Raw genomic sequence first — 21,752 nt, 5'->3', positions numbered from 1 at the left:
ATGCTTTTACTAGCAAAAGAGGTGTTGAGATACATTGCAACTCTGTGGCAGCTAATAAATATGTATGACATAAATACTGTGAGAAGGAGGCCCTCAGGCATTTACAAGTTTTGTTTTATGACTTTGTGATCATTAACATGACAGAACGACAGATGTAGTGTAAATGGGAGGATTGAAACTAGCTTACAATGCATTTTCATTGCCTAGCCCATTATTGTATTCAATGACAGTTCTTGAATAGTATTTTATGAATCCCCGTAACTCGAAGAAACACATGCCATCCTGATGATTTACAGTGTCTAATAGCACAGATGATACATCGTTAAAGAAATGGTACAGTGTTTTATGGAAATAGCGAGTATGGTCAAAAGTATGTGGACACCAACTATTATTCCAATACATAACAGTTATTGCTCATTCCTCCAGTCCATGATCAGATCCATTTCTAATGCAAGAGAGTGTTTGTTCTGTGTAAAAAGACTTCAGTTCAGCCAGTATGAGACCTCAGCAGCATGATGTTGTTATTTCCACTTCCAAAGTGTCAGTCTTTCAGGACAGTGTTACCGTGCTAAGCTATGATTGACGCCCAGCTACACAAAGATAGAATATTGCACACATTTAGTTACCAATTTAAGATACCAATTGATTTATTTAATTTTTTCCATGTCAGCACTTTGAAATGCATTTTGAACTATCCCCCATTAATGGTTTCGGGATAACATTAGGAAACAATCTTTATCGAGCCAATATGGGAAGGAGAAACAATTGCCGCCACCAATAACTCTTTAAATGTGCATTGGGGTATTTATTGTTTTAGACTTATAAACTCTATAAGGGGACCCCTAGTAGTACTGGAGGGGGTTGCAGGTGGTATGCAAGGCAAGGCAAGTTTATTTATATAGCACTGTTCAACACAAGGCAATTCCAAGTGCTTTACAAAAAATGAAAGACATTAAGCATTAAAAAAGAAAAGCTAATAAAATAAACATTAAAAGAAAAAATACATGGATAAAAGTTACAGTGCAGTCTAAGATGTGAATAGTTCAATTAAAAGCAGCGACAAAAAGAAAAGTCTTCTCGCTGGATTTAAAAGTAGTCAGAGTTGCAGCGGACCTGCAGGTTTCTGGGAGTTTGTTCCAGATATCTGGAGCATAATAACTGAACGCTGCTTCTCCATGTTCAGTTCTGACTCTGGGGACAGAAAGCTGACCAGTCCCTGAAGACCTGAGAGATCTGGATGGTTCATAGTTTAGCAGGAGGTCAGAAATGTATTTTGGGCCTAAACCATTCAGTGCTTCATAAACCAGCAGCAGTATTTTGAAATATATTCTTTGACCCACAGGAAGCCAGTGTAAAGACTTCAGAAAGATTAGGGATTGCAATTTATTTTAAAATCAATTTCTATAAGTCTGGTGTCCTGCCCCCAGACAAAGCTTATGAAAGACAAGCAAGCTCAAGTGTGTCATTAAAAGCTCTAGTCTTAACAACAGATGTTGAAACTGCTAGAAGTGTCTTTTTTTCACTGACATAAGTGTAAATGTCAAGTTTGAATTGCATTTCTATTAAGGATGAGTTGTAAAAAGGATTATTATCTAAGGAGCAGTTGGGTTTAATCTGATTACATAGGGTTTAATACAAGAAAACATTTAGGCGAATCATAACAGATGTGAGGGGGTACTTATAAAATGATTTTACGAGACAAATCAATCTGGGAACCTCTACTCTAAACTGTGGTTAGTAATATGATGCTATGTAATACAGCCTCCATTCTTCTTTGAAGCAAGTGGCATTGTGCATTGGTGTTGTTCTGTAGAAACAGGAGAGGGACAACGTGTTGCTACAAGCTACAGGCTTGTTATTGTAAAGCATCTCTGCATGCTGCCAATTAAAAGAAGAGGAAATGGAGGCTGTCAATTATTTTCACACAAGTAGTATCAGGAGAACCATTTTGTAACGGATCAAGACATTTGACATTAAAGGTGGGGTAAGTTTGAGAAACCGGCTCGAGATACACTTTGTTATATTCCATGGAATGCTCTTAACATCCCGATAGCAATGAATATCTGAAGTGCTTTGACAAAAAATCCATAAAAAAACGTCATCTGTAGAAGCCGTGGTACTGTAAAAAGCACGACCAATCATCTGAGCCGGCCCGGCTAAAGTAACTGGATGGCCTACCTGCCTGTCAGCCTTCCATCTGTGCACAAACTTATCGCGTGCCCTCATTGGTCATGTGCGCGTTCGTGTGTGTTGGAGGAGGGGCTCTGTAAGGAAGTGGCAGATTTTTTCCGGCTGTGTATTTTCAAATTCTAGCGCACTCGAGCTGGTTTCTCCAAAATTACCTACCCCACCTTTAACAGCAGCATTTCAAGGGGTGTACAGCAAACGGATTAAATATGGGGACATGTAAGAAGAATATGCCTGTCAAGATGAGTATATTTTGCCCCTGATCATTTAACATTTTAGATTTATCATCTGCAGCTCAGGTGTGAGAATATCTTGGGTTTAAGACGACTGAGAGAGAGGGTTGATGTTGTTACTCACAAATGTTATGTTGCACCTTTTGTTTATATATATACAGTCTATGGTTTCTACACATCCTTACTTTTGAGAAACCCAGAATGGCAATATATTGCGTGTAATTTTTTTAGAAGCCTGATTATTTTATTTACATTGGATATTTTAGTGCATTTTCTTCACGGTCCAATTCCAATGTCGGACAATTATTAAGATTTGAAAGTGAATTCCTCTTGAAAGGGTTTACTTGCATTATTATCATTATTTTTATCATATTATTGTTACATTTCTGGCATAAAAATGTCGTCACATAACAGTAACATCGATAATCGCAATGCTTATGGAGCATATGTTGTCAAACAAAATATGAATGGTAATGTTTTCACAGTGAAAGGTCAGTATTTAATTGATGCTGTCATATACAGGGGTTTTACCGTTTACTCAGTGCTTACAAACATTGCTAGACTGCAGTGTGTTGACCAAACATAGAACTGTTTGCTACCATCTGCTGGTGAAAAGTACATAGATTTCCTAAAGGCACATATAGTGAGGTTTCTTCTCTTATTCTAAATTGTCCAGTCAGGGTTACGTGATCACTGTATTGTCGAGTGTAACTGTAGAGCCTTACATGTCTCAACAGTCTTCATTCTTCCATCAAGCCCCCTGTCTGAGGTGAGGGTAGCTCTGCACGGTGCGGGATATCCCGTCCTTCAGACTGACCACCGGTTTGTAGCCCAGGTCCTGCTTGGCGCGCTCACAGTTGTAGTAGTGGTGGGTTCCAGCCAGAGCCACTCTCATGGGGGTGAAGGTGGGTTTAAAGGAGACCAGAGGGCGCAGGATGAGAGCCAGCAGCCAGAGGAGCAGGGCCAGGCCGTACACTAGAGCGTAGGGGAGGTGGTAGCGGGGGGCAGCGTACCCCAGACCCACCAACACATCAGACATGAAGTCCCAGAATTTAACGGGCTCGTCATTGGTGATGTGGTATGGCTGAAAGGGAAGCAGGGGATACAAGATGTTTTTAGCTTGACATTCAGTTTCAGTATTTTTTTATGTTTATCCGGTCATTGTGACTTTAGAAAAAGTGTATATGATGATATGATAATGATAATAACAAGAATGATAATAATAATAATAATAATAATAATAATAATAATAATAATAAATACTATAACAATTATAATGACTGTTATCATAATTATCTTAGTACATTTGTTTTACTTGTTGTAATGAATATGTATAATGCATATGTTATGTTCACCCTGGAAATGGGTGTATGTATGTATGTATATATATATGTGTGTATGTATATATAGAATTGTTTATCGGTGTGAGTATTTAATTACGGAATTATCTTTTATTTACTTTATCCTGTAACAGGAAGCTATGCTTTCTGCCCTCCCGCTTCTACTAATTTTTTTATTTTTTATTTAGATGTATGAACTGTCTAAATAGTAGAATAAATGAAAAATAAAAAGCATATACACATTTTTATCCTGAAAAAGGAGTCGTGAGACTACCGACATAATATCTCTAGTAGATTAAATTAAATTGGCTCTGTGTTGGATTCTATTCTCTCTCACTTTTCCACATATAGGAGAGTCCGGCCTCAGGCACTCAGCAGCCAGAATGTGGCCATGAACTACGTTTTCCACAAAGGTGAAATCCACCAGATTGGTCCCATCCCTGCATAAAACAAAGAAGGAAAATTAATACAGAAATATAATTAGCAATACTGGTAAAAAATAATAATGTAGGAGTTCAAACATTTAATCATTCAGCACACGAGTACTGCGGTCTAAGCGTCTGAGCCACTTTCATAACACTAATTTCACAGTGATTATTATTATTTTGTCTGCATTTAAAGTGATCTGTCGAGTGTTTTTTGTTCAAAGGTATTAATTTACTAGGTTAAAAATACAGAAATATTGAAGTGGTTAAGAGGGGTATGTGCCTTATGTTTCCCCGTCAGTAACATGTACCCTTTGTAGGGTTTGACTCAACCTTAACTATAAGAAATTGGGAGGCCTGACCTGACTGGCACGCCAGCAACTTTAGTCAATCTGCTACAAAGTTGATAAGAAGATGTAAAAGTATATATATATATATAAGAGAAAATATATTTCAGAATCCTATTTTTGTGAGAACATAAATACATGCAGACATGATGATTGAACAGGTTTATCACTAAAATGTTTGCAGAACTAGCCACAGCCTTGGGAAACACGTGCTTGTTGAACTAGTTATGCCTTCGGGTGGTTGGCACATTAGTAGTTACCTCCACTTCATGTCAGTATTGTAAGTTAACACATTGCAGTTTTTTTTTGACACTTGTATGCAGGAAGCCAAATTGGAACCCTACATTTGAGTTCAGGTTTTGGAGAGAAATGTCTCTATCAACTATTTGTATTTATGAAATGCACTATTTACACCTGAATCTTAATAAGAGGGACATTTTTCATTTATAACTACTTGTTTGTAGCCTTCTTTTAACCAGGTGAAAATCCCATTGAGATCAACGATCTCTTTTTCAAGGGAGACCTGTAGCACATTGGTTACACATAAAAACAACAGAAAACAAAAAGGACATCAATACAACATAATTACAGGGGTATACATTAGCAACGTATTCACAATGACAGATATCTAATAACATTTCATCTATCCGAGCCTTAAAATGATCAGTGGCGTTTCTATATGTACAAAAGTGGTGGGGCACAAAAAACTTAGATGTCTATATATAAGCTTCTGCAGTGAGGTTCATGGCTGGTGAGGCACTGGCACTGACTCTTCAGGTTTACACATATTATATTTTGACCTAAATCAAAATATTATATTATTTTCAAAAGCCTCTTTAGTCTGATGCTTCAATTAATTTTAAACAGACAGTTCAACAGAAGGATACCCAAAAAAATGTAATTTTATCATTTAAATATTGAATTGTTCTCTCTTAGTAAGATCCCATTTTCAATAAAATTGTGGTCTTTTTTGTAAAAGTCCTCCTTTTCTTCTTGTAGTTTCTAAAGTCTATCATAAATCTAAATGATGGATTTATGATTCGAAAATTATAAAAGTAGGGTAGACATGTGGATATTATCCGGCTGAACAAAACGTGCATTTATCTAACAGTACGTTTCCCACAGATCTTATTTTGAGCTATTTTCTAAAATCCTATGGAGAAATCTCATTGCTTTTTTGTGGAGGGAAGCCATGCGCAGCTTACTTCCTGGTTTTAGGACGCGTCTCTCTCCTCCTCTTCACACACACACCACACTTTTCACGGCACACGTACTTGCAGCCAATCAGCTCTGAATTATGTGAGATGACGTATGGTGGGGATGGCAGCACTTTGCCCCTATGGTCATTATCTTTTGCCACACACATTAAATAGGACAATACTCTGAGCATGCGCAGTGTAGTTTTTACAGTCACCATTCACTTAGACTCTGAGAGGGAGGGGCATGATCGGGTTTTGTCCCACATGGCTCTAAACAGCTCAATAGTCACACACTGTAGACACTAATTAGAAGAACACAGACTAAAACAGCAATGTACAGACGAATCAGATGATTAAACATGATCTTAAAATATATTTTATATATATATATTTTAATTAATTTTTTGCATTTTGTTGTAATCATTATTTTAATACTTTCTGCTGACACTAGGTGGAGCTGTGCCTAATGACCAGTACCAGGGAACCAAAATGCTCAGTTTTAAAAAAAATTGCATAGTGTTCCAAGCTAGAGGAGCAGCACACATAAAAGCTTTAGTACCTATAGCTTTAGCTTTAGTACTTGCAGTAATAAGTTATGAAATAAGAGACTTTTATTTTCTTTCTATTAGTAGATTAGTTGGATTGGTAGCAATAATTTAACCACTACGACTTACCCAATGATGAACTTCATCTTGCCCCTGCGAGCTGCGTCCACGAGGATAGGAACCAGCTGAGGGTCCCGAGGGCCAAAGATGCCATGAGGCCGGATAGCAACTGTGAGGAGACCTTTCTCTTTGTCACAAGCCTCGAGGACAAGCTAAAACACCATGAAAGTAGAAAATATTCAACAATATTATTTTTGTTATCGATTTAAATGGACAGAAGTATCTATCTCCGTTTTTTCAAAGTCCAAGGTCATGTTTTACTTTGTAACTTTCAAATCTAAAATGATACAGTTTTATATGACATAAATCATGGAAATGCAGGACATCTACACATTGAGAGGCTGAAAACATTACTTTCTGCATTTTTCACTTGAAAACATTTTTATTGGCTAATTGATGAAGCTCATATTAGTGTGAGGGATTGTCAAGGGCATGGAGCAGATAACGTCCGTGAGGAATTCCTGAAGAAATGTACCTACTACTGCTGAAGATGATATTCAGTTGTGGTATGATGGTAATACAATTAAAGTGTATAAAGGTGTGTGTATTGAGACAACATCACCAAATAGAATAGAAGGGATGAAACCCTCTTGAATGGTCACACATGCAGAGAGAGCACACAGCACACACAGTGAAAATACACACTCTCCTACCTTTTCCTGCTCAATCTTGGTCTCTGTGTAATAGTCGATGGGCTTCTTGGCGTATGGAAGATCCTCTCTCCCATTCTTAATATCTGTCCCTTCAAACACCACACTAGCACTGCTCGTCAGGACCAGTTTCTGAAAATACAAAAACGACTTCAATGGCATCTTACATTCCTGGAAAAATTCATCGTAGCCATGGAAAAGGATAAAAGCCCAGCCTTTTCTCCCCTGGCTGCCTCCACCTTTTCCTCACCTGTACTCCGGCCTCGATGCAGGCCTGGATGACGATGCGTGTGCCCTGAATGTTGACCCTCTCAAATAGGCCGCGGTCATCACTGGCAGGAGCTGGGGAGGCGCAGTGGAAGACCAGGGACACATCCTTCATAGCTGGCAGCAGAGCCTGGAGCAGAAAGGGACATTTCATAGCTTCTGACAATTGGTTCAGGTCAGAGATTTGTTTTAAGTCTTTTCAGGCAGTGGGAAAGTGTCAAGTGTTCATTGGGAAACTGCAGGTCAGCTGAAAATACAGGTCTCTAAAACCTTGAAGAAAAATGTTCAAAGACTTAAAGGTGGGGTAGGTAAGTTTGAGAAACCGGCTCGAGATACACTTTTTGTTATATTCCATGGAATGCTCTTAACATCCCGATAGCAATGAATATCTTAAGTGCTTTGACAAAAAATCCAGAAATTTTTTTTTCGGCTGTGGAAGCCGTAATACTGTAAAAAGCACGACCAATTATTTTAGCCGGCCCGGCTAAAATAACTGCCTGTCTGTCAGCCTTCCATCGGGGCACAAACTTATCTCGTGCCCTCAATGGTCATGTGCGTGTTCGTGTGTGTTGGAGGAGGGGCTCTGTAAGGAAGTGGCAGATTTTCTCCGGTTGTGTATTTTCAAATTCTAGCGATCTTGAGCCGGTTTCTCAAACTTACCTACCCCACCTTTAAAGGTCCCTTATTATACTGTTTTTCATCAATATATTATAGGTCTCAGTTATATACAAAACATGTCTCTGAAGTGTTTGGCTTCAAATACCAAACAGATCATGCATTGTAGCATCCGATAAACCCCTCTGTTTCAGCCCCGTTTCAAAAGTGCTGATTCTGTGTGTTACTTTAGATGAAAATAAGGAGCTACTCCAAATGCCCCTGTTGCCCCTTTCACACCAACACGGTTCCAGGGCCGGTTCAGAGCTAGAGCCTGATAAGCACCGTTTTTTCCTGTTCACACCGCAGCGGAGCTGGCTCTTTTCCCCAAAAACCGGTTCTTACCAAGCTCCAAAAGATTGTCGGTCTAGAAGCAAGAACCGCATACGTCACGCTTACGTCGGAGGCGGGGGAAGGGGCGGGATCAACCTGAGCAACAGTTTATGGCGAGTATGGCAAATAAAAGTTGTAACAAGCAGTAGGGCTGAGCAAAGCTAAGACTAACCAAGCTTAGTGCGATTCTGTTTATTTGTACCTTACTTTGACCATCCGTTCGCTGTTATTGATCATTGTGGAGAGCAGGCAGACGTTTTGTATTATAGCAGCTATCAGATGGAATCAATACATGGGCTGCACAGGTTGTCATGTCCGACTATCACAAGTAGAATCATAATGAAAAATAAGCCAGTAAAATGTGCCTGTAGAAAACGGCTTATTCCACAATAGAATAGCAACAAGTTGTCAATATAGTCAGTTTAGCTTCAGTTGCTATGCTAACATCACCCATGTTATACCAAAGAAACTTTCATAACGGCGTTGTGATGCCAAACAGCGGGCAGCACTGCGGCGGTCGGTACATGCCGCTGAAACACATTAATAAACAATGAACCACGGCACTCTGGCGAAAAGTATAAGGGTTGAGAAGTAGTTATTTAATTTAATCTGGCTTCGTATGATTAAAAGCAACACGATCATCGACCCGACGCAGTCCCTCATTGTTGTTGTTGTGAGCGTTGGGGAGAAAATCAGCGACGTAAACGGTGATGTCATGACGCAGCCGCGGCAGCACCAGTCGGGCTCTGGGCGGTGTGAACAAAACGGGGGCTGAAAAGAAAAAACGGTTCCTAACCAGAAGAACGCAAGCACGGAGCGAGAACGGGAACCGCGTTGGTGTTAAAGGGGCATCTGAGAGATATTTGGGGGAAAAAACGCAATGGTGCTCTAGGAGGAGATTCAGGTGATAAGGTGGGCAGGTGTTACCTTGGTTGGTTATTGGCTAATGGTTACACAAGCCAAAAAATCGTTATGACATCATAAAGTGGCCAAAATCTGATCAGCTCATTTTCAGACAGGTTTTTATATCAATTGATCAGGACAAAAGGCGAGGGGGTCTTTTTTCCTGAAACTTTCAGAATCTCTTTACACAGAGGGGACACATATGTATGTATAAAATACATGAAAAAGTGGATTTTGCATGATAGGTGACCTTTAAAAGTGTATTTTTAACAAAGCTAAGACCTATTCCTGCAAGCATGGTTTTTGGTTTTGTGTTTAGTCAGATCAGATCCACATGAAATTATCTTTATACATCCATGGCTCGTGTAAATTGTTGTAATTTAAGTCCGAGTCTAGGAGGGTATTGGGTCTCACCTGCTTGTCGCACAGGTCTCCCAGGTGGAAGGCGACCCCAGGCAGCTCGTAGCTCTGACGGATATCAAACACAGAAACAGAGTAGCCTCGATCCAACAGCTTCTCTACCAGGTGTTTGCCCAGGAAACCCGAGCCCCCGATGACTGCACACCGCTTGTTACTCTGCATGACACACAGGTAGCGATAAATGAGACATGTCAGACCAACAAAAAGCACTATCACCATAAAAAGTTTAAGCAAATGTGCACCGTGAAAAGAAAAACGTTTGAACTCACCGGTCGAACACGAGTTGTCATACTGAGTGAAAAGTGACCAATTGGTGAGCGAAAGTATAACGTTGTCCTATATATATACTAGGTAACGAAACGGTGCTCCTAATATTATAACACACACAGGACATAAATGTGACACTTTTAACATTGAAGCATGCAAAGGTACTGTTTACCTGCAGTTTCTTGCAACTCAACTCGCGGACCAACCATGTGAATGAGCTGAGTGATAAATGCTCTGTGATTGGTCGAGCCAAAACTCAGCAGAAAGGTGACGTTGGATTATAACCAATGGTCTACAACATACGTCAAAGAACGCCACAATTTAAACCAACCATTGACCACAGACTCGTTCTGTATCCGCCTTCTGGCTCAAAGACCCCGCCCACCTTGTGACCACCAAGTGAGGGAGTGTTCAAAATTGTCCTTCAAAAACGTTCAATAATAATAAAAATAATTGAGTACGTTTTTCTCTACTACTGGTTAATAGTTTGAGTGTTAGTACTTCGTTTTGTCTGTTTGTATATGTACATTAATAATAAAATACAAGCATAAAGGAAAACCCATAGATACAGATTTAACTAGTGTCCATATACTTTGGAGAATATAATTTGTTGTCAGATGTATCCTTTACTAACAATAGTCCAAATAAAACATATACAGCTTCGAAAAACGTATAATATGAGGAAAATATACAAAACTGAGCAAATGATCATTTAAAAAGTAGGCTAAAAATAAACAGATATAAAAAGGAAACAACTTTGATATACAACTAGTGAGAACATAGTTATTGAGGTAGTAGGTATACATTATTAAATATAGAAATATATCATTTATTTTGTTAATAGCCTACCCTATAATGTATTAGTCTCTTTATATCTAGAATTTTCTTTTTATGACCTCTGACATGAGGTCTGCTGACACAGAGGGTGAATTGATAGGCTATAATACAAAATGATATGTGTTTTGTTTGCATGTTAATATAACACAGATACTTTCCAAATGTCATGCAGTTTCAACGTTTATGTTTCTATGGAAACTCCAGGAAGTCAACAGCTCTGAATGTTCTGATCGTGTCTTGCACCCCGTGATCTTCAGCAGCCAATCATATTTTCGCCCGACTGATGCGTTTGATTTTCTCTCCCATTCGTGCCTTTTCGGTATCCTGCATCAGTTTCTCAGCGGTCATGAAGCTAATCTCCTCTCTGCTGTCACAAAGGGTGCACAAATTAAACGCATTGGCTCCATGACGACAGCTCCTGAACAGCGGAACCTGTGCGTGTTCTTATTATACATCCATGGTATTTTCTGCATATTTTAACAGCCGTTCCTGTGAAATAAATAGAACATTTTGAGGAATAAGACACTACCTCTCATTCGGAGGGATTTAACGTGTAATGCGAGCAACTGATGTCAAGTACTGCTAACCTGTTTTTATCATCACCTCCTCTCTAAATGATAGGGAGGCTTCATAGCCAAGATAAAAACATAGATCGCCTAAGATCTGCATTTTCCTTTTTGGCAAACAAATACATTGCAGCTGATGGTGAGTAAAACATCCTCATGAGAACCACAATCGTTGTTATTGTGTTGAATTTGACTCATTACTAGTGATGGATATATGATTTATTTGTGTGCATGTGGATATGCCCATTTTCACCCAGGAGCCTCTCTGATTCTGTTGTTATCATAGGCTCTTGTGTCTGCAATTATTACAATTATTCTGCTTCTTTCTCCCCTCCTGTGTCCCCATCAGGCGACCATTGCCAAGAGACCATCCCTGCAGGGTCCCGTGCCCCCTCCTCGCAAGAAGACCACCCCCAAACCAGAGCTGACAGAGGAGCAGAAGCAGGAGATCAGAGAGGCCTTTGAGCTGTTCGACACCGATGGATGCGGATACATTGATGTCAAGGAGCTCAAGGTAAAAGAGCGCCAACGCTGATAACAGTCACACAACAGGTGGAAGAAGACCGTTTTCTATGGGCTTCACTCTCACACCTCTCTCAATGTGACAGGTTGCAATGAGAGCTCTGGGGTTTGAACCAAAGAAAGAGGAGATCAAGAAGATGATCGGCGACGTGGATAAGGACGGCACAGGGAAAATCTCCTTCGCTGACTTCCTCTATGTCATGACACAGAAAATGGTACTTATCTATAGCATGAAATATACCAGATATTCATTCACTTTGTTTTCTCTTGTTTGAAATTGAGTTACTAGTTTTTAGTTTGTAATTGTAGATGCTTAACCTGTTAGTCAGTAGAGCCCCAGTCTTTATTCCACCCCTATCAGCCACTTTTTGACTATACTTGTATTGTATTTATTTGTGTCTGTTCTCCGACCACTACAGTACACACCCTTGCAGAAATGCAGTTTGAACTAAACTGGCTCTCCTTCTTCTCTGATTTAAGGCTGAGAAGGACTCCAAAGAGGAGATCCTGAAAGCCTTCCGTCTGTTTGATGACGACGAGACGGGCAGGATCTCGTTCAAGAATCTGAAGAGAGTAGCCAAAGAGCTGGGAGAGAACCTCACAGATGAAGAGCTGCAGGTAATGACCATCATGTAGAAAGAAACAAAATTACATTCATATTAGCCCTCAACTCCACTCTCAAAGGTCATGACTGCAGTTTGGCATTATGTAAACACAACATTTGCTTCGAATGCTACCAAAGTAGCTTGTTTTAAATTCCTCTGGTCTCCTTTTAATCATTCTTCTCTTATTTTGTGTGTCTGAAGGAAATGATAGAGGAAGCAGACAGGGATGGAGACGGAGAAGTGAACCAGCAGGAGTTCCTGCGCATCATGAAGAAAACCTGTCTGTACTGAAGGTAGAGCACCACATTAGGGACCAGCGGTGTTTTCACATTCAATGCTGCTCATATATAACATTTCCATTCTCCTATTATGTCGTGCCATACATTTCCTCTTACACTTATACGGAGACTATCAAAAGGACTAGCTGTCGTCAACTGCACTGACAGGAGGTTGTTAAAGACGGGTGGTTTACATGATAATCTACAGTATATTTGTTGAAAACAGTAAGAGAATACTCTCTCTCTGCATTTTATGAGAAATACAGGGATTATATAAACGATAATATGTAGGTATTTATTGTCAAGAACTTCTCAGTGCCTACGTCAACACAGTGACAAACACAGTACATTCCTATACTTTAATTGAATATACAGCGTGTGCATTACGTTTCCTCCATCTGTATATGTTTGGTTTACTTTCATAACGCCACTGTTTCATGTTTTGTTACCACTGATAATTGGGGAGTGCTCTCACCTCAGTACTTCCTGTGCCTCCTAAAATGGGGAGTATTCCAATATCTTTAAAATATGATTGTGTATGTATTTTTCTTGTAGAATTAAGTATGTATCCCACTGTTATGTCAAACTACTCTAATATATATACAAATAATCTGTATTCTTGAATGTTTTGTAAGATTCATAGTGAATGTATTGAGTAGATATACAGCATATAAGTGTTTAAGGTACAGACTAAATATCTTGAAGCAGTTTATCCTGTCATTTATTTCTCATTGTTCCTCTAGCTATCAGTGTTGGAACAGCCTCTTATTTTTCAACTCACATTAGCTGTTACTAAACAGATTACAGGGGGTGCTGCTACCTCACTGCAGCATATTGACGCAACTATCCAACCTTACTATTTTAAACAGTAAATACAAAGCGTGATGCAATGAAAAAGCTCCTGTGTTTAACTGGAAGGTAAGGTAAAATGTTTATTATGTCTAATTTTGGTTGTTGACTTTGAGCACAGATGATAAAGTCCATAAAAAGTAGCTCTCTTCCTTTGAGCATACATCCAGAATTCAGAGCGCAGGGGCTACTAGACAGCTACAAAGAGGACCTCAGTCAGAGCAGTGCTGTGCAAAGGGAATACATAAAGTAGATGCAGTTCAATTCTATGTCAGGGTTACGTGTGGAGTTTTCAAAACAGGTGAGCCAGCAGGCAGGCTGTCTGCAGAGTAGAGATTAATTAAGGTCACATACGTCAATCACAGCACTTTTAAAGGGGGCTCCAGGTCCTGTTTTACTATGCACGGTACACAAAAATGACCCTTAATTTAGCTGGAATAATTCACTTGTATTGTCATGAATAGCAATTATGGAACTCCACACAAGAGATACAATCTGTAAATACTATGAAGTACAAATGCCAAAGCTACAATAAGCCCTCAGCAGTTCGAATGTCACTATGTTTTTAGTGCAATTTCCCTCTTTTGTCACTCCACTGGAGCTCAAACACAGCTGGAGTTTATTGAGCACTACAAAGACTATACATTTTAAGATACCATACGATGTGTTCAAGAGAGACTGGCTTTGGTAAAGCTCAAGAAGTGATATTTACACAGATCGATAGATTTTAAACCTGAGTGACGGCTGCAGCTGAATCATAAAACAAATAAAGCATGTAATATGCCAACCACTTTTTCCTCACCTTTTCTTAGCATTTAGAGGCAAGGCAAGTTTATTTATATATCACCTTTAAACACAAGGCAATTCAAAGTGCTTTACAAAAATGAAAGACATTAAGAAAATGGCATTTAAAATCAGTCAAAAAGCAAAGATAATAAAAGAAATATTAAAAAAAAAAAATACATGAATAAAAGTTACAGTGCAGTTTAAGATGTGAATAGCTCAATTAATAGCAGCGGCAAAAAGAAAAGTCTTCAGCCTGGATTTAAAAGTAGCCAGAGTTGCAGCGGACCTGCAGGTTTCTGGGAGTTTGTTCCAGATATGTGGAGCATAATAACTGAACGCTGCTTCTCCATTTAGAGAAATTGATTGGCTTTTATCTTGGCTCATTTCAATCAGTAAGGAACCTCTCTATCCTTAAAGACTATTCGACCGCAACCTATATCCAAAGGAGAAAGAGTCGTCCTTTCCAGGTGATGTTCAATCAAAATGAGATGTGACCTCTTCTGTAGCAGACAGACTGGAGTACAAGTCATTTTATAGACCAAATATAAATTGAATAAATATAAATCAATGTTTTACAAACCAATAAGCAATGCCTGGTCAGCAGCTCAGAAGATCAGACAGTGGGTCACTGGCATACTTTCTCTTGATCTCAGAACAACGGCTGTGATTGTCCAGAGGAGCTGCTGAAATGGTAATAAGGGTGATCTTTTATCTCAAAGGGATCTTATAAGAATCACAGATTTTGAGAAAGGGCGTGCAGTTCAAAGTAAATCAGTAGGACCAGGAGTAAAGGAAAGCCGAGTATGGTGTTCAAGGTGCAGCTCACACACATGCTGACCGTCTTGAATGAATCTGTGTCGGTGCCTTTAGTAAGGTCACATTGCAGTGGAGATCCATGAAATACAGGCCCCTCTGATCTGCCTTCCAGATAGTCCAAAAAGAAAACACAAATCGCTGGAGCTTGAAAAGCCACTTGTACCTTTGGGAAAAGGATGTTAATAGTCACCTCAGATCCAAAGATGCTCTCCTCTCTCGAGTACTATCAACCCAACATGGTGCACCATGTCAGAAGTCAATTTCATTCTGATTGCTGATTGAGATGACTTCTTTATGTCATGTGCCGGGCTGTCCATTTACTCAGCTTCCCCATGTCAGCGGCCAAAAACCTCTTCCCTGTGGACAGTGATGTGTCAACAGCTTGGGTTTCTTATCGGGATAACAGTTGCAGGAGTGTTCCCTTTAAGATATGTAATTTAGGAAGTAAATTGACTACTACGTGCTAGTAATGAACACTATAAAACCAGGGATCTACACATAGGCATTTCAATAATGTTTGTAAAAGGAACTTCTAAAACCTATTACATGCTGATTAATTATAAGAACTCAAATGAAATGTCGTAAAGATGTCAATTGGCCATTTCATGAACGGTAACACATTTCAACTTTATTGATAACATTCATAAACAGAAAAAAGAAACTAGTCAATTATTTAAAAAATGCAATAAAAATAGATTTCACCGTCCAGTAGAAACCCAATTCTTTAAGAAACTGATCTCCAGTTTATATCAGTGATAACAGGAGGTATACCTTCCAATGTGATGAATAGAAGATTTCTTGAAAATGGAGGAAAAAAAACCCACAATATAAATAGTCACAGCTGCTCACTCAGTTGACTGAGGTATTTCACCTTCCTGTTGTTGTGAGGCTCAGTCGGTAGATGACAGTACAACGAGCAGTGAGGTCTTAGCTCTGACTGAGTTTAGTCGAAGCAAAGTCAGCACTAAGTTTGCGCATCACTTCGCCATGGCTTTGTCCCATGAGCTGCAGTCGCACGGTCCCAAAGTTCTCTTTGACGAAGTTGGCAAAAGGTGTGGGAGGACGCTGCTTGGCCGACGTCAGTAAGACGAGCTGTCCCGTGCAGAGGGCACACGCAAACTTCTGAGTGTCCAGAGACTTGGAGTGACGTCCGATCCTGTGAAGAATCATCATAAAATAAGAACAGCTGAAAATGCAAGGTGAACAAAATAAAGAACGTCATGAGTTTAAGGATTTCAATCAGTCTGAAAATAGGTTGCACGTACGTATTCTTGCAGCGGGTGCACTGGTACTGGAACTTGTACTTGATGTCATAACTGTGACAGCGTGTGACCATGGGCAGCTCAGGGTGGGCCACTGTGGACTTGCGAGCATACAGCTTCCAGAAGTTTCCATGCCCGTCCCTCACACTGTTAATCAGCCAGGTTGCAGCGTGACACATCTCATGGATCAGCGTGTCCCTGAGGCGATCTAGACGGGTGGAAAGTGAGAATGTGGTCGGGACATTTGATCAAACGAACATAAATGAAAATGATACTGTGCATGGAAGATGTTTTCACGTATTTACATTAAGACAAAGACACAATTGATTACTTTAAACTGTTTTACTAAAGCAGTACCTGCAGAATCACAGACTTTTTCAGACAGTTCAATGCGGGCGTAGCGGTTCCCTCCACCTCGCTCCTGCCCCGTGATGCAGTAACCGGCAGTTTTACGCAACTTCTTATTCCAAGTCACTGACATATTGACGGGGAGCTAGAAGTCAAGCCAGACAAGTAAAGACAATATCAACCACATGTTAAAGAAGCAACCTAAACAATGTTAAATAGTATGCAACAACAATGACATTCTTAATCACCTTAGTGTCAAATACACTGGAATTGTACAGCAGGTAAAGTCTACTGGTGAGTTCTTCCTTGTTCTGCTTAAAATTGCGGCCATAGCTGGAGCCTGGGTTTGATAAGGTCTGTAGGAAGCACCCTGGGGTCCTACACAGTGCTACCCTAGAAGAGGAAAGGACAGGGTTAACTAAAGACAAATGAAGGGAGTGACAATCAAGATACAAACTGGTCAACAGACGTACCTGCTGGTGGGTCCGTGTCTCGGCTCAGTCTGACTAACCATGGGCTTCAAGATGGCAGGTTTTCCTGGTGTCTTTGTCTGCAGAGGTGTTTCCCTTAATGGTTTGGAGACTGGTATTGAGAATCCCTTGACAGAAGGGGCTGGCACAGGAGGTTCTTTGTTGTTTTCTACATTTAAGAACAAAACAATTGATATCAGCCTCAAAACTACAATCAAAACAAGAGCTAGAGACTGTTCAGGTGCAACAATCTGAATAAAACCTGTACCATTAGTGCTTCTTGGTGAGAAGGACGTGCCAGGGAACTTGTTTTTCTTTTTCAGTCTCTCCAGTAGGGATATGAACTCCTCCTCAGAACTGGACGAATCATCCATCTTGGGAGGGGCTGAGAGAGTGCGTTTCGGAGAGGCCAGTGATGTTTGAGTTTTGTCGGGAAGAAGAAAAAAAGGAGAATGGATGGGAGGGGAACGCAGGAATGGGGAACTGTCGTCTTCATCAAACCGCAGAGATTTTTTCTGGTCAGCCTTTGGTGTGGGCTTAGGTTTTGAGTGACGATTCTTCCAAGTGCTCTTGATCACAATATTTTCCTCATCATCATCACTGTCACTCACAAAGACTGGGGAGGCCCACTGAGGCAGCGGCCTCCTCAGTGGGTGGAAGACTGTTGGAGTATGGCTCTTCTTAGGCACTGCAAAACAGAGGAAAAAAACATCATCACATTTTGCATTGCTTTTAAATAAATAAATATAACAGTTCATTCAAAGTTACCTTTAACAGATGATTTGGGCTGAATAAAGTCATCATCTGATGAGAGGTTATCCACTAGGAAGTTTTTGAGGCTTAAGAAGAAACAAAAAGTAAAATAGATTTTTCAAAACAAAGTTTACAGACACCGACAAAGCATTTAAAGGTCCCATGTCATGGCCATTTCCACTGATCATAATTCCATTGTTGAGGTCTACTAGAATAGATTTATACTGTGCAATTTTCCAAACTCACATTGTTTCGCATACAGCATCTCTGTAAACTACGTGTATTCACTCTCTCCACTAAACGGCTCGTTGCAGCTCTTGCCCCCCTGTTACGTACTCCCCCCCCCCTTTTGTTGTCCTCCCTGTGAGCCCAGTGTGCTCCGATTGACCAATCCACGGACTTCCTCACACACACACTCTATACAGGCAGCTCAGCTGATTTCTCCTCCCTGCTGCAGGCTGATAACAGTTGGGATCGCGGCGAAATTCTCTCTGCAGACCCATTCTCACCGCGTTTATCAACCTTTTTCTTACTCAATATCAAGCCACACTTATTGTTCGCTAAACAAGGAAATCACACCTCCACGGAGCTCAGCGCGATTCACAACGTCCGATTGTTTCACGTTGTGAATCACGCTAAGTTCCGTGGAGGTGTTGTTTCCTTGTTTAGCGATACACAGCCAAACACAGCCAAACTCACCCTGAGCACACACAAAGTCACAGCCGAAGTAAACACAATAAGTGTGGCTTGATATTGAGTAAGAAAAAGGTTGATGAACGCTGTGAGAATGGGTCTGCAGAGAGAATTTTGCCGCGATCCCAACTGTCTGTTATCAGCCTGCAGCCAGGGAGGAGAGATCAGCAGAGCTGCCTGCACTGAGTGTGTGAGGAAGTCCGTGGATTGGCCAATTTGGACCAATCAGCAGAAGAAGTGACGTAGCACGGTGCAGCCACGTCACACGGGGCAGGAAGTAAACAATGGAAACTGAGAAATCTCCAACGAGGCTTTTGGGGGAGGTATTTTCTGTGTTAGAGTTTTACTCGCTACAGGGTGTACTTTGAGGGTTTTGACTCTGCACACCGTTTACATGCATAAAAAGCTTCATAACACACAAGGGGACAGGCAATAACCGGAAAAGCATGACATGGGACCTTTAAGAGAAAACTATTAATTATTAAGTAAAAATACATGAAACACTCACCTATCTTCACTCCTACTCTCTGCAATTGTCTTTGGCTTGGCTTTTGGGGTTTTCACTCTTTGCAGAACTTCATTATCCAACATTGGGATAAAGGAGAGGAAAATTAAACAGACAATATAATAATGTAACAAACAAATATGGTATAACACTGATGTTAGAATGTGTTTCACTTATTGTCAAGGGTTACAGAAGCAGACAAGACCACTTACATGTTTCGAAACCGCCGTCATCGTCTGAGCTCACTACAAGGACATTTGAACTAAAAACAACAAAGATGGTTTAGAACCTGAAACTAAAATGATCAAAACTTTGATGAGACATATGAGATTGAAACAAGAAACAACACAGTGCTGTTGCTTCATGAAACGTTGACAGTGCAAGTATTTCCATACCTGTCTTTCTTTACAGCACTACATACTTTTAGCGAGGAAGGTTTTGCTTTTGGCGTAGCTCTTCCCACAAGAACTAAGGCAAAAAAGGTCAAATAAACGTATATTTGTATTTGCAAACAGAATCATACAAATAATCGATATGCAAATGTGTACAGTTAAACCCACTCACATTGGTCGAAGTCGTCATCACTGGACTCGATCAAATACTTGTTTCTGTAATCGTTGCCCTTAGAGTACTGGTTCTCCTTCTCTGGATCATCTTCACTGTTGCAGAGGGCCAGCTGGACCGGAGAGGCTGTTGGAGCCAGAGATCCAAAACTGCTTGTAGCAGGATGACGAGTCTTGCCAATTGAGCTTATCAGCTGGAAATAACAAAGACAGATGGGTTGGCGTTACCATTCAACACTGTACAACAATTCACCTCTGGCCGGAAGAGAACTCTCTGCTCCATAGCTTCTCTTGATAATTGGAATTAAACTCCCACTGTACATTTTACATTTATATTCAATGTAATATTGAATAATCAATTTCTTGCACAATAATATCCTGCATTATATTTTGTTACTGGAAATTTGTATTTCCACATTTATATTTTTCACATGTATTTTTTTTATAAAACTTTTTAATGCTATTTTATTTCAGAAATATTTTGGACTTTTTATTTCTAGTGTCTTAATTTCTCTCATGTATTGCCTTTGTGTTTTATGCTGCTGCAATGCAAACATTTCCCAAATTTGGATCAATAAAGTACCTATATATCTATCTATCTTAAGATGCACAACATAGGGCTGATTATTTGTATTATTGATGATGAACACTTGATTATTAGATTAATTTAAGAATATGGAAACAACTAATACATGGCATTTTTGCTTAAAATTACTTTAATTATCTTTTTGTTACAGTTTAAGATAAAGACAAACCTTTTTTTCTGCAGTGTCCAGTCCTCCCTCATCATCCCAGCCCATCTTTTTCGCAACTCTCTCAAACAATGTGCGAGTCTCATTATTCATCGTTTCCTCTGCTCTGTGAAAAAGTTACACAAACCAACACGACATTTAACATTTAAAGTCCAGCCCTAACGCAAAACCTGTATGCTCACAATAGGCTATATGAGATGGTATAATACATGATTTTCATTGAATCAGCTACTTATTTTAGATAATGCATATCTATTAACAAGAGGTTCCATACATGCGTTTACTGTTGCTAGAAACAATAGAGTGACCGTTAGCAACGTGCTAACATACTGTTTGGACTCACAATACATGTCTGAAAGTGGAGCAATATTTCCGCGTTTCCCCTAAGTTAGCTTAAATCTCAGTAGAACATTTATTATAATGGTAATTCAAAATTGATTTGACATAACATATGATTACCGAATTCGCTGCTGCTGTTGTTGTAAATAAGACGCAGAGTTGGCAAGCTCTGTGAAAGCAAATTCAAATTGTGTGCCACGAAAGACCGGAAGTAGTCAGCAGCCGTTCAACCAATCGGAGCGCGCTTCATATGGCACGTGACATTCTGTACACAACATTACATGTAATTTGTTAGACGCTTTTATCCAAAGCGACTTACATACATTCAGTACTGTGGACAATCCCCACAGGAGCAATTTGGGGTGAAGTGTCTTGCCCAGGGACACAACGACATGCTGACTGCAGTGGGACTCGAACTTGCTACCCCGATTCGAGCCACAGCCTCCCAACCCACCATCAATCGCTTATCATATGAAAATGATTTGTTTTATTTATTATCATTTCAAATACGAGGTACTTGTCCCACATATGGTCACGGTTTATACACTTGCAGTACTTCCATTTAATTCTAAGGTATATCTTGAAACAGAAATTCCAGAAACTCCTAAAATATTTGTAGTGTTTATTGTAATCTGTAAACTCAATAAACTATTAGGTACTTCAACATTTAATGAACAATACACAACCCAAGGAGCTCTGAATATTTAAAAACTGAGCACAATTTGAACACTAGTGTTTTACTCATATCTTTGGTATTGTGGTTTGCTAGATTTAGATAAGTAAAATATATCAAATAATGCTCCATCTGTAGCCTTTTCTATTTCCCCAACATGGTTAAACATTAAAAAAAATTCCTTGAAGAACACTTGTTTAGGAACAGGTTTAATAACCAGAGCATATTAGACAACATTTCTTTAA

General features: G+C 39.8%; 3 protein-coding genes across 7 annotated transcripts; 1 reads left to right on the top strand and 2 right to left on the bottom strand.

Annotated features, from left to right (window-relative positions):
* Nucleotides 1-784: 784 nt before the first annotated feature.
* Nucleotides 785-10,117, bottom strand: nsdhl (NAD(P) dependent 3-beta-hydroxysteroid dehydrogenase NSDHL). Its single transcript, XM_034093136.2, has 7 exons — nt 9,893-10,117; nt 9,618-9,779; nt 7,297-7,443; nt 7,050-7,178; nt 6,406-6,548; nt 4,098-4,200; nt 785-3,504 (listed from the first exon to the last, which is right to left on the bottom strand). The coding sequence occupies exons 1-7, from the start codon at nt 9,911-9,913 to the stop codon at nt 3,172-3,174; spliced, it is 1,038 nt and encodes a 345-aa protein (XP_033949027.1). The 5' UTR covers nt 9,914-10,117; the 3' UTR covers nt 785-3,171.
* A 903-nt stretch (nt 10,118-11,020) lies between these two features.
* On the top strand, nt 11,021-13,558 carry cetn2 (centrin, EF-hand protein, 2). 3 transcript variants are annotated; one of them, XM_034092304.2, is made up of 6 exons: nt 11,021-11,161; nt 11,349-11,432; nt 11,643-11,807; nt 11,902-12,030; nt 12,296-12,433; nt 12,622-13,558. In XM_034092304.2, exons 2-6 carry the CDS (start codon nt 11,430-11,432, stop codon nt 12,709-12,711), a joined length of 525 nt encoding a protein of 174 aa, XP_033948195.1. In that variant the 5' UTR covers nt 11,021-11,161; nt 11,349-11,429; the 3' UTR covers nt 12,712-13,558. The 3 variants fall into 3 exon arrangements, with proteins under 3 accessions (XP_033948195.1, XP_033948194.1, XP_071060632.1); XM_034092303.2 differs by having other exon boundaries at nt 11,021-11,187; XM_071204531.1 differs by having other exon boundaries at nt 11,021-11,432.
* A 2,198-nt stretch (nt 13,559-15,756) lies between these two features.
* On the bottom strand, nt 15,757-21,057 carry gcna (germ cell nuclear acidic peptidase). 3 transcript variants are annotated; one of them, XM_034093280.2, is made up of 13 exons: nt 20,955-21,057; nt 20,499-20,601; nt 19,745-19,937; nt 19,576-19,648; nt 19,393-19,442; nt 19,184-19,250; nt 17,998-18,068; nt 17,498-17,917; nt 17,233-17,398; nt 17,008-17,152; nt 16,769-16,904; nt 16,415-16,619; nt 15,757-16,305 (listed from the first exon to the last, which is right to left on the bottom strand). In XM_034093280.2, exons 2-13 carry the CDS (start codon nt 20,586-20,588, stop codon nt 16,077-16,079), a joined length of 1,845 nt encoding a protein of 614 aa, XP_033949171.1. In that variant the 5' UTR covers nt 20,589-20,601; nt 20,955-21,057; the 3' UTR covers nt 15,757-16,076. The 3 variants fall into 3 exon arrangements, with proteins under 3 accessions (XP_033949171.1, XP_033949173.1, XP_033949172.1); XM_034093282.2 differs by having other exon boundaries at nt 20,499-20,596; XM_034093281.2 differs by lacking the exon at nt 20,955-21,057 and adding an exon at nt 20,839-20,926.
* Nucleotides 21,058-21,752: the final 695 nt, after the last annotated feature.

This window comes from Pseudochaenichthys georgianus, chromosome 10 (genome assembly GCF_902827115.2).
Source record: "Pseudochaenichthys georgianus chromosome 10, fPseGeo1.2, whole genome shotgun sequence".
In the NCBI taxonomy this organism is placed as follows: Eukaryota; Metazoa; Chordata; class Actinopteri; order Perciformes; family Channichthyidae; genus Pseudochaenichthys; species Pseudochaenichthys georgianus.
The sequence above is the reverse complement of the archived record's forward strand: the minus strand, read 5'-3'. Positions and strand labels throughout refer to the sequence as shown.

What these genes read in the sequence shown, in the direction of transcription:
- nsdhl (XM_034093136.2), bottom strand. Translation starts at nt 9,913, where the DNA reads ATGACAACTCGTGTTCGACCG. An exon ending in TGACAACTCGTGTTCGACCG is followed by an intron (nt 9,780 to 9,892) that starts GTGAGTTCAAAC and finishes TGTGTCATGCAG; the next exon opens with AGTAACAAGCGGTGTGCAGT. An exon ending in GCATCGAGGCCGGAGTACAG is followed by an intron (nt 7,179 to 7,296) that starts GTGAGGAAAAGG and finishes TTGTATTTTCAG; the next exon opens with AAACTGGTCCTGACGAGCAG.
- cetn2 (XM_034092304.2), top strand. An exon ending in ATGTCATGACACAGAAAATG is followed by an intron (nt 12,031 to 12,295) that starts GTACTTATCTAT and finishes CTCTGATTTAAG; the next exon opens with GCTGAGAAGGACTCCAAAGA. An exon ending in TCACAGATGAAGAGCTGCAG is followed by an intron (nt 12,434 to 12,621) that starts GTAATGACCATC and finishes GTGTGTCTGAAG; the next exon opens with GAAATGATAGAGGAAGCAGA.
- gcna (XM_034093280.2), bottom strand. Translation starts at nt 20,588, where the DNA reads ATGAATAATGAGACTCGCACATTGTTTGAGAGAGTTGCGAAAAAGATG. An exon ending in GCCCAAATCATCTGTTAAAG is followed by an intron (nt 17,918 to 17,997) that starts GTAACTTTGAAT and finishes TCTGTTTTGCAG; the next exon opens with TGCCTAAGAAGAGCCATACT. An exon ending in AGACACGGACCCACCAGCAG is followed by an intron (nt 17,153 to 17,232) that starts GTACGTCTGTTG and finishes TTCCTCTTCTAG; the next exon opens with GGTAGCACTGTGTAGGACCC.